At 56.5% G+C, this 13,455-nt stretch overlaps 2 protein-coding genes across 2 annotated transcripts; both read left to right on the top strand.

The window, feature by feature from the left end:
* Positions 1 to 9,148: 9,148 nt before the first annotated feature.
* ColSpa_02427 (cytochrome b561 and DOMON domain-containing protein) lies at positions 9,149 to 10,570 on the top strand (the record flags this gene model as incomplete). The annotated part of the gene is made up of 3 exons (XM_049268639.1): positions 9,149 to 9,188; positions 9,232 to 10,106; positions 10,196 to 10,570. The coding sequence occupies 3 exons, from the start codon at positions 9,149 to 9,151 to the stop codon at positions 10,568 to 10,570; spliced, it is 1,290 nt and encodes a 429-aa protein (XP_049124596.1).
* Positions 10,571 to 12,266: 1,696 nt separating this feature from the next.
* ColSpa_02428 (uncharacterized protein) lies at positions 12,267 to 12,586 on the top strand (the record flags this gene model as incomplete). Its single annotated transcript, XM_049268640.1, has 2 exons — positions 12,267 to 12,395; positions 12,437 to 12,586. The coding sequence occupies 2 exons, from the start codon at positions 12,267 to 12,269 to the stop codon at positions 12,584 to 12,586; spliced, it is 279 nt and encodes a 92-aa protein (XP_049124597.1).
* Positions 12,587 to 13,455: the final 869 nt, after the last annotated feature.

Genomic DNA, 13,455 nt, shown 5'->3' on the forward strand with positions numbered 1-13,455 from the left:
TGCGCAAAGGCCACACGAGAGTCGAGGCAGGGCTGGCGCATAAAAATAGTAAGATTGAGGATCATTAGCGAGCAGCCGGCGCTATTATGTACGTGTTTGATAATGGACAAGCCCGTTGTCAGACTATTCCAGGCACGGGAGACACTCCACCTTTTGGTGACAATCGGGAACGTCATACTCATTGTTACCGGTTTTTTTTTTGGTTTTTTTTTGGCTGGACTAACGGCCTCCTGAGCTACGCACCCCAATCTCCGTAGTTTAGGAGAACATGGATCTGGGGAGGCTTGAGAAGACTTGTTTTCTGCCTCCGTTCTCAGGCGGCCAGAAGTCGGCGCATCTCGTGCAGAGAAAGCAGGAAAGCCGTTGGTGGAATTCCGCCTAGAATAAATCGACAATCACGGCTCTGCACCGGATGATACCTTCCCGGTCCGCTGACACCGCTGGCTGTTTTTGGAAAGAGCATGAGAGGAAGGGGACGTGCTGAACACCCGCTGCTATCCGGGCAAAGACACCGACGAGGAAGGCCCTGACCTGGGTGCCTGAGAGGGGGTGTCAGACATGCCTCTACATGAAAGTCAGGGTGAGCAGCGAGCGACTACTGCAGAGTGGTAGGCATGAAAGACCCGCGGCCACAAGGGATGAACAGGCCGAAGAAAAAAACAAGAAAAGCCTGGGAATTTCGGGCTGAAATGGGAACAAGGCAAAGCAAATGCGACTGATGATGGGTCCAGCCCCTGCGCCTGCCCAATGGAATGGCCCGACAAGGCCCCAGCGCGGGTTCCCGAAATTTTGGCTTCCGCCTGCCAATCCTACCCCCCCCTCTAAAGTGGCGCCCCCCCCTCCCCCCTCCCTCAGCGGGAAAAGTGAGGTGAGCGTGGTAAATGGGAGGCCCAGTTGTTGGCTACTGCTGCTGCTGCCCGCTACCATGTGAACGAAAAGTCACTCGCCGGCTGACATGGGCTCGCACTCTGGTTGGTCGACTCGTTCGCTACTTCCCCGTGGGTGGCCTGTCCCGGCCTAAGGACCGGCCTGGGCGGGCTGAATTTTCCTGGATTTTGTTCTGGTCGAAAGCCGGGCCCTGTTTCGAAGTTCCCTCCTTTCCCTTTTCCTCTCTTCTTCACCAACACCATTTGGGTGAATACAACCTCCCTTCCTCTCTCGATATGTCTAGTTGACTGACCGCCGTCCCAAGAACCCCGACCAACCACCAATGCATAGTAAAAAGGATTCGTACGACCACTCCAGCTCATTCTTCCGCCGCCAGATGCGCAGCCCGAGCCACAAGAAACTCCAGAGAAACTACGACTCCGAGCCACGCGCCGACCCCGAGCGACGACGAGGCACGCTTCTTGTGCTTCGCATCTAAACTCCCCCCAAAGTGACGGTTCTCACCAGTCCAGGGCGCGACCGGGACACCGACGCGCGCCCCTCGTTTACGAGCAATATTCACTACTACAAGGAGCGACCTCCCTAAATATCCTCACCCACCACCGACACCATGATTGCCAAGGCGACGCCCGCACTCAACACGGTGCGTGGCTTCCAAAACACCCCCGTCACTTCGGGCGACGAGGACTCCGACTACGGTGTCTGCGCTACCCCGCCCCTCTCCTCCAAGAAGCGCGGCGGCCGGCCCGCGCACATCGACGACGTTGTCAGCGCGAACTGCAGCCCCAACATGCGCGGAGCCTCCTCCCCCGCCGTCTCCGGCATCGCGAAGCTCCGCATGCAGATGGAGCCCCTCAGCCTCGACGCCTCCTCCCGAACGAGCACCTTGACTCTCAACGGCAGCAACGGCCATGGCGGCCTGTGCAAGGGCCTTGGCATCAGCAGCGCTGTCATGAGCCGCTGCGGCAGTCAGGACGGCAGCCAGAGCGAGGCCGGCAGTGAGCGCTCCGAGAGCGGGTCCACGAGTTACGAGATCAACCTGGAGCACGACTACGTCGACGAGAGCGTCCGAGAGCGGACTGGGCAGATCGTGCCCATCGAGGGCAACAAGGACGTGCAGCGCAAGATGACGGCCGACGACTTTGAGCCGCTCCGGTGCCTGGGCAAGGGTACCTACGGCACGGTGCTGCTGGTCAAGCAGCGCAACACCGGCAGACTCTACGCCCAGAAGCAGTTCAAGAAGGCTTCTCTGACCGTGCACAAGAAGCTCATCGAACAGACCAAGACGGAGCGCCAGATCCTTGAGTCGGTCAACCGACACCCCTTTGTCGTCAAGCTCTACTACGCCTTCCAGGACCACGAGAAGCTGTACCTGATTCTCGAGTATGGCCAGGGCGGCGAGCTCTTCACCCACCTGAGCACCGAGAAGATGTTTGCCGAGCCCGTCGCTGCCTTCTATATGGCGGAGATGCTCTTGGCCATCTCCCATTTGCATAGCACCCTGGGTGTCGTGTACCGTGACTTGAAGCCTGAAAACTGCTTGCTGGATGCCGAGGGTCACCTGCTGCTCACCGACTTTGGTCTTTCCAAGGTTGCCATCGATACTTCCGAGGACCACTGCAACTCGATGCTGGGGACGGTCGAGTACATGGCCCCTGAGGTCATTCAGGGACAGAAGTACGGCAAGGCGGTCGACTGGTGGTCCTTCGGTGCGCTTGGCTACGACCTGATGACTGGCAACCCGCCCTTCCGCGGCGGCAACCACGCCAAGATCCAGCAAAACATTGTGAAGCAGAAACTCGTCATGCCCTACTTCCTGAGCCCCGACGCCAAGGACCTCCTGACGCGCCTGCTCAGGAAGGATCCCAAGAAGCGACTGGGTGCCAACATGCCCAAGGACCTCCAGACGATGAAGGGCCACCGTTTCTTCAACAAGATCAACTGGAAGAAGCTGGAGGCCAGAGAGGTCGAGCCGCCCATTCAGCCCATGATCACGGACCCCGAGCTCGCCGAGAACTTTGCGCCCGAGTTCACTGACTTGTCCCTGAGCCCCGTCATCACGTCCAAGGACCCGTGGAGCGCCATGTCGGCCAAGGAGGACGACCCCTTTGGCGGCTTCAGCTTCGTTGCGTCGAGCAGCATGTTGGAGAGCCACGCGTTTCGATTCTCCACCGAGGTGTAGAACAGGGTGCGTAGAGTGGGATCACTAGACGAAGGAGCTTAGAGTATACGGCGTTGGCGGCAATAAGATGCTGTGCGGATGAGTGATGAGGAGAAGAAAAGTTTAGATTTTTTACTGGGAGCTGGCGCGGACAAGGAGTTCTGTCCAGTACGGCGTTATTGAAACGAGGTGATGCAGAGCAGACTAGACCTGGGCGATAGCTCCGTGTCTACTAATCACGCGGCTTGGTTTTTGGAAAAACAGTACACGGGCATTGATAGTCGGTCTTTTCTCCTTCGTGTTCCGAAGGATTACTAGTCGTAGTTTGTGTTTCCCCCCCTCACACGGGTTGATTGAGCATCTTTGTACCCAATAGACAGGAGGTATTTGAGTTTCACCTTGGCAAAAAGAGGTGAGCGAGCGAGCATTGAGACCACCTGCCGTCGTCTCGCTCTGTCTGCCCCTTATTCTGAGCCGTGTTGGGTGTTCAACCTCGCGATCCGTGTGGGCTCGATGACCTGCGAACCCTTGGTCCGCTGGACCTTGGCTCTTGGCGACAATCTGAACGCCAGGAGCCATGACTAGCCAACCCGCCAAGTCGCTGCTTCAAAGTCAATATCCCTCCCCTGCCCCCCCTTCGCCTCGGGGTTCCCCTTTGTACGCGACTGCGAAGTCTGTTCATCCCTTCTCGGACAAAGAGTCCTACGACTGCCGCGCAGTCTCCCTTTCGCTTGGTACATCTATCTTGCTTTCAAGCTAGCGTGTCGTGCTATTGATTCGCCCTCGGGATTGGCAAAAGCAGACTTCGCTGCCTTGCAAATTCAAAGGTCCGTGAATCGGATAGCATCCCTTGCACGATATCGGCATGCTGGGCTTACATGTCACGGTGGGAGTTTCTTCGGCATCCGGCAATCGCCACGGTTCCTCAAGGATCGACCGTAAACGAGCAGCGCGTACATCTGCCAGGAAAGAGTGACGAATCTCTTGTCACGCCGTTCCGGTGCCCCCCCACACGGGCGGAAGAGATGCAAACTTCGGGTTTCCGCTGACATGTACGGCAGAGTCGGACGACATAGTTTGAGGTGCATGACGGAGGATTTGGTTACTTGGAGGGTGAAGTTGACCGTGTGTTTCATGGAGCAAGATGGGGGATCCACGCTCCGAACGGTGCTGCCGACGTTGACATCGGATGGCCGTGATGCTGATCTCGTGTTTACCTGGCATTTGCCGTCGTTGCTGTCCCTCGCCGCGCGGCAATGAGCCCCTATCCGTGTAACAGGCCATTCACGGGGATTGAGGTCGCAGGTCTGACGTTTGATCGAGTCAGCCCTAAGCAGTGGAATTACTAACTTCGTCGTCTCGAGTGGTTGGGCGATCGTGGATGCTTGGCCTCGTTTGGGCGAATTGTGCTCGCTTCACTCGTTGATTTACCAGAACAGTCGCGGGATCGGCGCCGGGTTAAGCCGAGGCCATGTTGTGCTCTCACCGGAAAATGCAGACGTGCTGCTGACGAATTACAAGATGTACATTTGCACCAATACGTTCCATCGGGCTTCAACGAGTTATTGTTATTGTCATCAGCGTCCGAACAAGTGAACTAAGATGGATTCAGAAGGAGCAATCTTGGTGAAGTTGACGGTGTTTGCGGACCCCGGGGAGAGCGCCTTACGAGTGCCGTTTTGAGTGCAAACAAAACCCATGCTCCACGGTTGGGGTTCGCGATGTCCCATCTTCATGGGAGGCCTGGGCCCAGGGTCAAGTGGTGTAACTCATGGGTCAAGAAAACTTAATGTTGAGTTGACACCTGCTCAGCCTCTACCAGGTTACCATTGAGTAAAGACTACACTAGTAGACCGCATGTGCAATGTGGACAGATAATGGTAGCTGATGTGGGGTCGAGCCGGAGCAACTCTCATTCAGGGCGGGATGATAGTTGCACCATGCCCTAGACGCAGCGTTGCAAGGGAGCTTACCCGACTCGCAGCCGACTCGGTTGCCATCTTGGACGACCTGGGGAACGGCAAGCCCAATTTCCCGCCGGACCAGGTGAAGCCCCGCACCGGCCCCATAGCCCGGCCACCGCGGCCGGATTGAGACATCGAGATCGCCATATTGAGTCGATTGCCGTAAGGAGTGGTGAATAGACAATGATCGACGAAAGCTAGGTGGCCGCTGACGGCGCTGTGACAGCTTGGGGTTGGCACTGTGGCGTAGCTGGCCACGAGGTTTCGTGAAAAACTTTGCAAGTCGTAACGAGTTGCCTTCAGGGCTTCCCGATGTTTGGGGTAAACCGTCGTCCATCCTCATCTGACGTACTGCAAGCATCTGTCTTCCCGCCGTTACAGTAAACCTACGTGTAGCGAATAAAGTTAGTTGGGACCAGTCGCGGACACTACTGTGAGAAACCCCATGTTCATTTCCCGTATCGGCATATCCAAGTGTACAGTAGGATGTGGGGGAATTGAGGAGAGGGGATAATATTCCAACTCTATCAGTGATCCACAACATCCTAGATGAGACTACAGTGTTGGAGCCCTCCCTTGGTGCGGACTCGGATGGGTCTCGAGTCCTTCTACACCGTCCGCTTACCAGCAAAATTGTTGGTGGGAATCTTGGCGTTGCGTACTGGATGGAAGGTAGAACCTTGAGCCACACAGTGACGCAATCCTGCACCGTTTTCAGTCCTTTCGGCAATAAGGCTCTTGTATGTGTGTGCTTGTTCTGGGGTGATGCAACTGGTCCGGTTTTTTGTGTGTGCTGTTTGCGCCTTGTTGAGGAATACCCAAGCGTCACTGGCTCTCACCAGCTTCGACATGCACCTTTTGCACAGCAAACTAAACAAGTCAGACGGTCTCCGTCCCGAGTCCACGAGGTGGAGCATGATCAGTGGCCAGTCCGAGTTACTCGTCTTGAGTCCTGGGCTGTGCCGTGTCTCCATCGATGTGTTCATACTCGAAAGACAACGCATCTCGAAAGTGAAGCATATTTCGGATCAAAGTGCGTCATTGTCAAGCCAAGTAACGGAGGAAACCAGCCAGTACCTGCACAATGTCAGACGAATAGACAGGAGCTGCATCGCTGCAAGCCCGTACCGTGCAGTAGTAAAGTTTCATGTTTTGAACATGGCGTCAACAGCGCGCGGGTATCTAGGCTCAAGTCGAATCCTTCCGGTTTGGGCAAACAGCTTGGTATCTCTAGCCAACCTTATCAAGGTCCACCAGGGCCCAGACCGGCGATGTGGTCCGTTGGCGGCTCTTCGGTGATCTGCCGTCTGTCTGAATCGTCGCCCAATGCCCGGTCCGCTTGTTCTAGTAAGAATTACGGAATTAAACAGGGAAAACATTGCGCGGCCTGCGTTGGTGCTCGTCCGCGCTTGTCCCACTGGTGCGGGCTTAGTGAGAGAAACTGGGACAAGTCGAGACGGATGTACGGGTCTTTAGTCGGACGGTTTGATCGTCTTTGACTGCAGATGCCTAGATTGCGGTGTGCAGGTACCCTTAGTCCATGAGCTCGTCCTTGCAACCACACCGCCGAGGAGAGAACGACTTACACGTGGTCGGGGCTGCAGTGGTGGCACTCCTCGGTCAACGAAGAATGGCTCTTGACCGACGGGCGAACGTTGGAGGTTTGGTGTACAAGGTCTCTGAGGAATGAAAATAGCACCGCCCGTCCCGTCGGTGACTGCGATGATTTCGGGCTGAGATGCAGCAACAGGGAACTTGGAGAAGTGCCGAGAGGTGCGGCTGCCGTCAGATAAGCCCCTTCCTTGGCGGCTGCGTACATTGTCAGCGTGCCCGGCGGAGATACCTGGCAAATAACAACAGGCGCACGTTGTGAGTCGTGTGAGTGTGTATCTCTGGCCAGACGCCACTGTGATGTCGAGGGCGTGGAAGTAGACCTTTCGATCCAAGCGCTGCGTGCCTGTGGTGAGGCAGGCGTGCTGAGAAGAATGTCAACAACGGAAGGACGAGAACCAAGTCTCTGGTATGCCCTTGGCTACCTGTCCGGGACATTGTGGCTTCCACCTACGATGCTGTCCGTCCGTGTACAGTTGTGCGCCCGTAACCCCCGGCTGGGCAACTTTTCTCTCTCATGCGCTCCTCGTCCTTCCATGAACATTGATGGCTCGACCCCGGAAGCCAAGCCAACAGCCCACCGGCATTCGATAAGCCAGTGATGACGGAGGATGCAACGCGAAGGCGCGGCGTGATGCGCTCAACCCTGCGATCGGTGCTGCGTTCCACCTCTTTCTTCCTTCTCTTTGGCCCAACTGTCTCAAGCCAAGCATTTCCCTTGGAATGATTGCGTACGCCTTTTTTTCTCTTTCCCAAATGTCCGATATCCTGCCCATGAACACTGTTTCTTACTCTGACCAAGGCTTACGGCAGCAGAGACCAAGGATCGCCCGCACGGTATCATTCTGCATCCGAGAGGCTGAGCTGCCCAGCCCGTCTATTGGCCCCTTCACCTAGACTTTTCCCACCCGAGCCATTGTCAGGTTGGCCTTCAGCAAACTATCCACACGCATATGCAGGGTATTGATGGCCATCAATCAGGCGTTTCGTTTCTATTTCCCCCTCACCCACCTTGGGCTACTTTTCCCGCTACTCACTCATCCCCTTAGAGTTCGTACCGGGCACTCGCTGCTCACGGCCTCCAAATGGACAGCAGAAACACCCTGCCAACCCGCTAGTCCCAGTTGCGTAGAACTCTGCCGGTTCCCGCCAGGATGGTCCCGGCCCGGACCCCCTCTACAACCACGTTCTAAGTGCCATCTCGTTGTTGGCCTGTCTTTGCGCCTCCCCAAACGAACAAGCAAGCGAGACCTCTTCCTTCTCGGTGACTGCTTCAGAGATGTCTGATGTCGGTGCCGCCCCAGGGCCAACCAAGCCAATTTCCCATTTCAGACGTCGGCTTGTCCAGGATGGAAACTGTCTGCACCCCCCTCCAACTCGAGGGCCGGGAAACCGTGTGTGCCCAATCACGCTGCCCGCAATTCTGTCTGACACCATGAGAAAAGGGCAGACCGTATCCAAGGCATGTGCTGCAAGGAGTCAAGATTACAACCAGGGGCAGCTGTGCCTGATTAGTCTCTCCGCCCATTTTTTAGGCTTTGGTGGCCCGGGGGAACGTGTTGTACCGACCGGGTCCGCCAACGCGGGTCCAACTTTCCCCATAGTCACTTTTATCCTCATAGTACGACACTAGATGCTTATTGTGGTATCGAGCCTACGACTACTCCTCTCTTGCGTGGCTGTGCCAGCCAAGATATGCCGACGTACGCATGCTGATCTCTAGTCCGCCCTAGAGCGTCCTGGAGGGAAACCCAATAACGGCTACTTGCTAGGTGATCCGGTACAGCTTGCAGCCGGCCATCTTACACCTTGTGCGTCTGTTACATGTGCTCCAGGGGTGGCCCTCAGCGTGGCTGAACCTGTCAGAGGGAATAGAATTTGCTGTCCGCACTCCCCCAAGTCATGTTCCAGCAACAAATGAATGGACCGGGGGGGGGGCAGCAGGCATGGGGCAGGGCTTGACTGCCCAGAGCGACTCGAGAAGTCAAAGTCGGGATGACTTTGAGCTAGTGTATGAAGACGTTATCCATTTCCCACGCCAAGGTCTCATGAGTATGTGCTGTGGGCGTGGGGAAGGAAGGCAAAGTGCCCGTGAACGCAAATCGCAGCCATACGGTTGGCAGAACAAGCAGAGCCACCGGGGTTGCTCCGTACCTTCTCTCAGCGCCGCTTTGAACCTAGCACCGCACGTCTCCGCCATCGAATTCCACGGAGCTAGGCTATTGTCGAGCACCCGACACTTATACATAAGAACCCCAGAACTCCCACCCTGCCTTCACTTCAGATCGTCTCCAACAGCCGCGCTACTCCAAAGACGGGTCCAGAGCCTCCCTGCATACTATCACATTAGGACGTACGTTATATTCCGGCCCGTGTCCCATACCGAAGGCGTTTATTCAACTGCCTTGATATCTCTTCCCATCAGCCTTTTCGGTCCCCCAATGGTTGGCCCGTCACTGACACAGTGATCCAGTATAGCAGCATCCATCTCATACATACAAAGTCACCAACAACATCGTCCACGATGAAGGCTTCTGCAGCTTCTTCCCTGGCGGCCGCCCTCTGTACGTAAAGGAACAGTGTTCCTCTGCGGATCACAACTAACAGTTACGACAGACGCGGCGTCAGTCTCCGCCGACCCCATTCAAGCATGCCCCAATGACATTTGCTTCAAGGTCGCTGTCCCCAGCCAGGCTTCTAGCTCTGGAAGCGGCAACATGTACTTCCAGATGTCTGCCCCGACCAGCTACCAGTGGGTCGCTCTCGGCACCGGCTCGACAATGTCCAACTCGAACATGTTCCTCATGTACACCGACGGCAAGGGTAACGTCACCATCGGTCCCCGTACGGCGCGGGGCCACAACATGCCCACGCTCTCCACAAGCACCAACCTCGAGCTCCTTGCTGGCTCCGGCATCGAGAACGGCAAGATGGTCGCCAACGTCCTTTGCACCAACTGCGCGTCTTGGAGCTCCGGCACCATGGCCCTCAACTCGGCCACCAGCTCCTGGATTGCGGCTTGGAAGGCGGGCAGCGCCATCAACTCGGCCAGCAACAGCGAGAGCATCCAGCAGCACGATGACCACAGCAGCTTCAACCTCGACCTGACCCAGGCGACTGTCCAGACTGACAGCAACCCGTTCGTGGCCACGTCCGGTGGTGGCAGTGGCAATGGAAGTGGTAGCGGCAGTGGCAGTGGCAGTGGCAGCGGCAGCGGCAACGGCAGCGGAAGCGGAAGCGGGAACGGCGGCTCCACCAGCGGTGGTGTTGTATTTAACGGAGGCGGCGGCGGCTTGTCCAACGTCCTTCTCGCTCACGGCATCATAATGTCGATCGTGTTCATTTTCTTGTACCCTGTTGGTGCCATCCTCATGCCCTTGCTGGGCAAGTGGATGGCACACGCTGCCTGGCAGTCGGTCGCTTTCCTACTCATGTGGGCTGGTTTCGGCACTGGCTACGTCTATGCCCGCGACAACGGCTATGTGAGTTGCCTTCTTTTTTGTGAACGGTGGATCGCCCTCCCTGATCCAACCGACCTGCCACCCAGGACCATGAAGCTGATGAGACGTAGCTCTTTGCGCAAACCCACACTCTTCTGGGCACCGTAGTTGTCGCCATGCTGGCCATCCAGCCGTTCCTCGGAATGGCGCACCACAAGTACTACAAGAAGTATCAGACCCGAGGCATCGTCAGTCACACACACATCTGGTACGGCAGGGCTCTGATGGTTCTCGGAATCATCAACGGCGGACTGGGCCTCGAGCTTGCTAGCTCGTCCCGGGCCTATGTCATTGCGTACTCCGTTATTGCCGCTATTATCGGCGTTGCGTGGATTGGGTCCGCTGCTTGGGGCGAGATGCGCAGGTCCAAGCGCACCGTCAAGCGCGAGCAGAGCCACGAGTCCCCGGACTCCCAGCAGCGCATCCCTTACCGCCAAAAGAAATAAACAACAGGGTACTCTAGACAGGTTGAAAGGTCCGAGGAAGGGGCCCGGAACATAACGGAACGGAGGACAACTGAGACCGGTCTCTCATTAATCTCTCGGTTTGCTTTTTTGTAATGTTTATACCAAGGGTCGGTTGGGGGGTGCCATCTCAATAATGGTCGTCGCCATAGGCCAGGACAGCATCTTGACAAGTGGCTATTTCGGGTAGAGCTGGGAGTTACAAGGCGTTTGGTAATGATATCACCTCGTTGACGAAGGGGTAGTGAATTTATGATCACTTGATCTACCCCAAGCACGCTGGCTTTGGTGTTTGCAACCCTCTCAGACAAGAACAGTGAGTTCAAGCTGCTGAAAGCTAGTGAATGTTGGGGGTCGACTGGGTGACCACTCAAACACCATAGACAAAGCCCGATGGTGACGCAAAGGACTATTTTGTGGCAGATATGAGTTGAGTTGGTAGGCAAATAGAGTTGGTGTGCCAGTGTGAGTGTGAGTGTAGGTATGTGTGTGTGTGAGGTCATGCAACGCCGATGAGGCAGCTCTCAGCGAGCTAGCCAGATCGCAAGGAGCTTAGGCCAAGCAACACCTGCACGATTGGTGTAGGGCGCCATGCGAACCTATGATGTCGGTGGTTTGCGCGTCTTGGTTCTGGACGGACGAAACTGTCGTCTCCAAAAGAAAAAAGATCGAACTACCGCCGCAACCCTGGCAAACCACGTTCGGGCCAAGCAAAGAAAAGTGACGGTCAGTTCTCACGTGATATCAGTCCACCGCTCCATCTCCAGCGCTTCTGTTCCACGGTCGCTGTTTCCCCGACCCGCCCGCCAGTGGAAGGCGTGGGAAAGTGGAGCCAGGCGACAGAGAGATCGAATCGAATCCCGCCTGCCTTTTTTTCGCAGCAGTCGAGTCTCGAGTCGATTGCAGCCTTAGGCCTGAGGCACCAACGAAAACCCGCAGCGGTTGGATCATTGTGTCCAACCAGAACCGAACCGGCTCACTCCAGCTTTTTACTGCTGCTTGTTCTCCCATCCCGTACAAAACCCTCAACCACCCGTCGTTCCGCCCTCTGCAACCCCCTTCCCCCCCGGTGTCCTCCCCCCCAATTGAGCCAGCCACCGTCCACATATCAAGATGCTCGTCCAATTGTCCCGTGCCACTGTACGTCCTCTCCCCCTTTCCCGTGATGGAGTTTTTGCTACGGTCGCCGTCGGGGTTTCGACGCGGCGGTCGATCGGAAGAGCGAGGCAGAGGGGAAAAAAACTGACATGGTGCAAATAGCGCGCCGCTTCGGCTGTCTCTCGGCTGGCGAGGCCCAGCGCCGTCCAGATGAGGGGATTCATCGCCCCCACGGTCTCGCGAAGAGGTTCGTCATTCTCTCATTTCCCCAATTATCAACTTGCAATGGCTCCGGAGGCGGATGAGGAGGAGGCGGCGGCGGCGGATAGAGGTGGTTCGGATTGCCGGTGCGGCCAAGGGAGATCAAGCTCCGAAGCTGGCCTATGATTGCGCCTCGACCTCGGATGACGATATCGGTCATCAACAACGTCACATCAACAAACACGTCGTCGAGCATCGTCCTCCCATCGTCAATCCGACATCCGATCAATACGCACCTCATCATCCCGTCGAAAGCCCCGTCGCTGCTGCCTCCCCTTCCCTTCCGCTGAGCATCATACCCTGTCGCCGTTACCGCCGAATGTTGTTCCGAATACCAGATATACTGACCAAGCCTTCCCACACAGCCGACTTCGTCCAGGAGCTCTACCTCAAGGAGCTCAAGGCCTACAAGCCCACCCCCATCAAGGACTCTGACGCCCAGGGCCAGGTCCAGACCTTCTCCATCCCCCAGACCCCCAAGTCCCCGAGGAGGCCGACCTCGCCGCCAGCCTGAAGGAGTACGAGAGCATGGCCGTCGAGGTTGAGGGCCAGGACGCCTCCGCCCTCGCCGCCAACGGCGAGCCCGTCAAGCACGACTGGCTCATGATCGAGGAGGACGAGGAGGAGCCTCACCACTAGACGCGGGTCACCCTCTCGGGCCCCATACCGAAAAAGTTTTTTACAAACGAACACCGCATTTTTCAACCCCGTCTTTAAACAACCGATCGAACCAACCCATCCCGGGAAGCGACTGGGGGAAAAAGTGCTTTTCCACCTCTCGCCTTCTTTGGGATCTTGTAAACCCTGCCGCTTGCCCCGACGGACCAAAGGAGTGGGAGTGTGTTGATGGAGAGAGAGAGGGAGGAGAGCTGAGAAACGAGGGGAAAGAAGGTGTGCTGGGAGGTGGTAATCCCGTGTATATTGTCCAACTGAACCTCGCTGGCTAGGAATGCTATTTGCATGCGCTCAAACCCGTCGAACCTTGGCTTGCGTGGTGCTTGTGTCTATGTGTACCTGATGTGACATGTCCCGTTCCTCGAACCACTTGCGTCACTCTCGTCACCGCCAGACCCTGCTTTGCTCGTAATCCATTACACTTGACGTCCTCTCAACGCCAACCCCCAGTTGTTCCCAGACTAGCCTTGCACATGTCACCGTGGAAATCATCAGAAGACGGGCATGTGGGCCCCGGAAACTCCCGGGGACAGCCAACACCCAAAACTTCAAAAAGTGACGACGGACAAAGGCACATACGACTCGTTGAAGAAGGAGGAGAGGATACCGAGTTGACCCCGAAGGCGACGGACCCGCGATGTGAGCCGTTAGCAAGAGTCATCGAGGACCCATCCTCTCCCCGCGTTTTCAATGCAACCGTCGCCGGCCCCGTACAACAACAACAACAAACAACAACATAAAGGGAAGGGGAAAAAAAAAACCACGGCCGACGCAGCTCCCATGTCCCTTGTTTTTGCTGGACGTTCCCCACAACAGCATAGCATGGGCTTCTT

Source organism: Colletotrichum spaethianum (genome assembly GCF_022836535.1).
Source record: "Colletotrichum spaethianum MAFF 239500 DNA, contig04, whole genome shotgun sequence".
In the NCBI taxonomy this organism is placed as follows: domain Eukaryota; kingdom Fungi; phylum Ascomycota; class Sordariomycetes; order Glomerellales; family Glomerellaceae; genus Colletotrichum; species Colletotrichum spaethianum.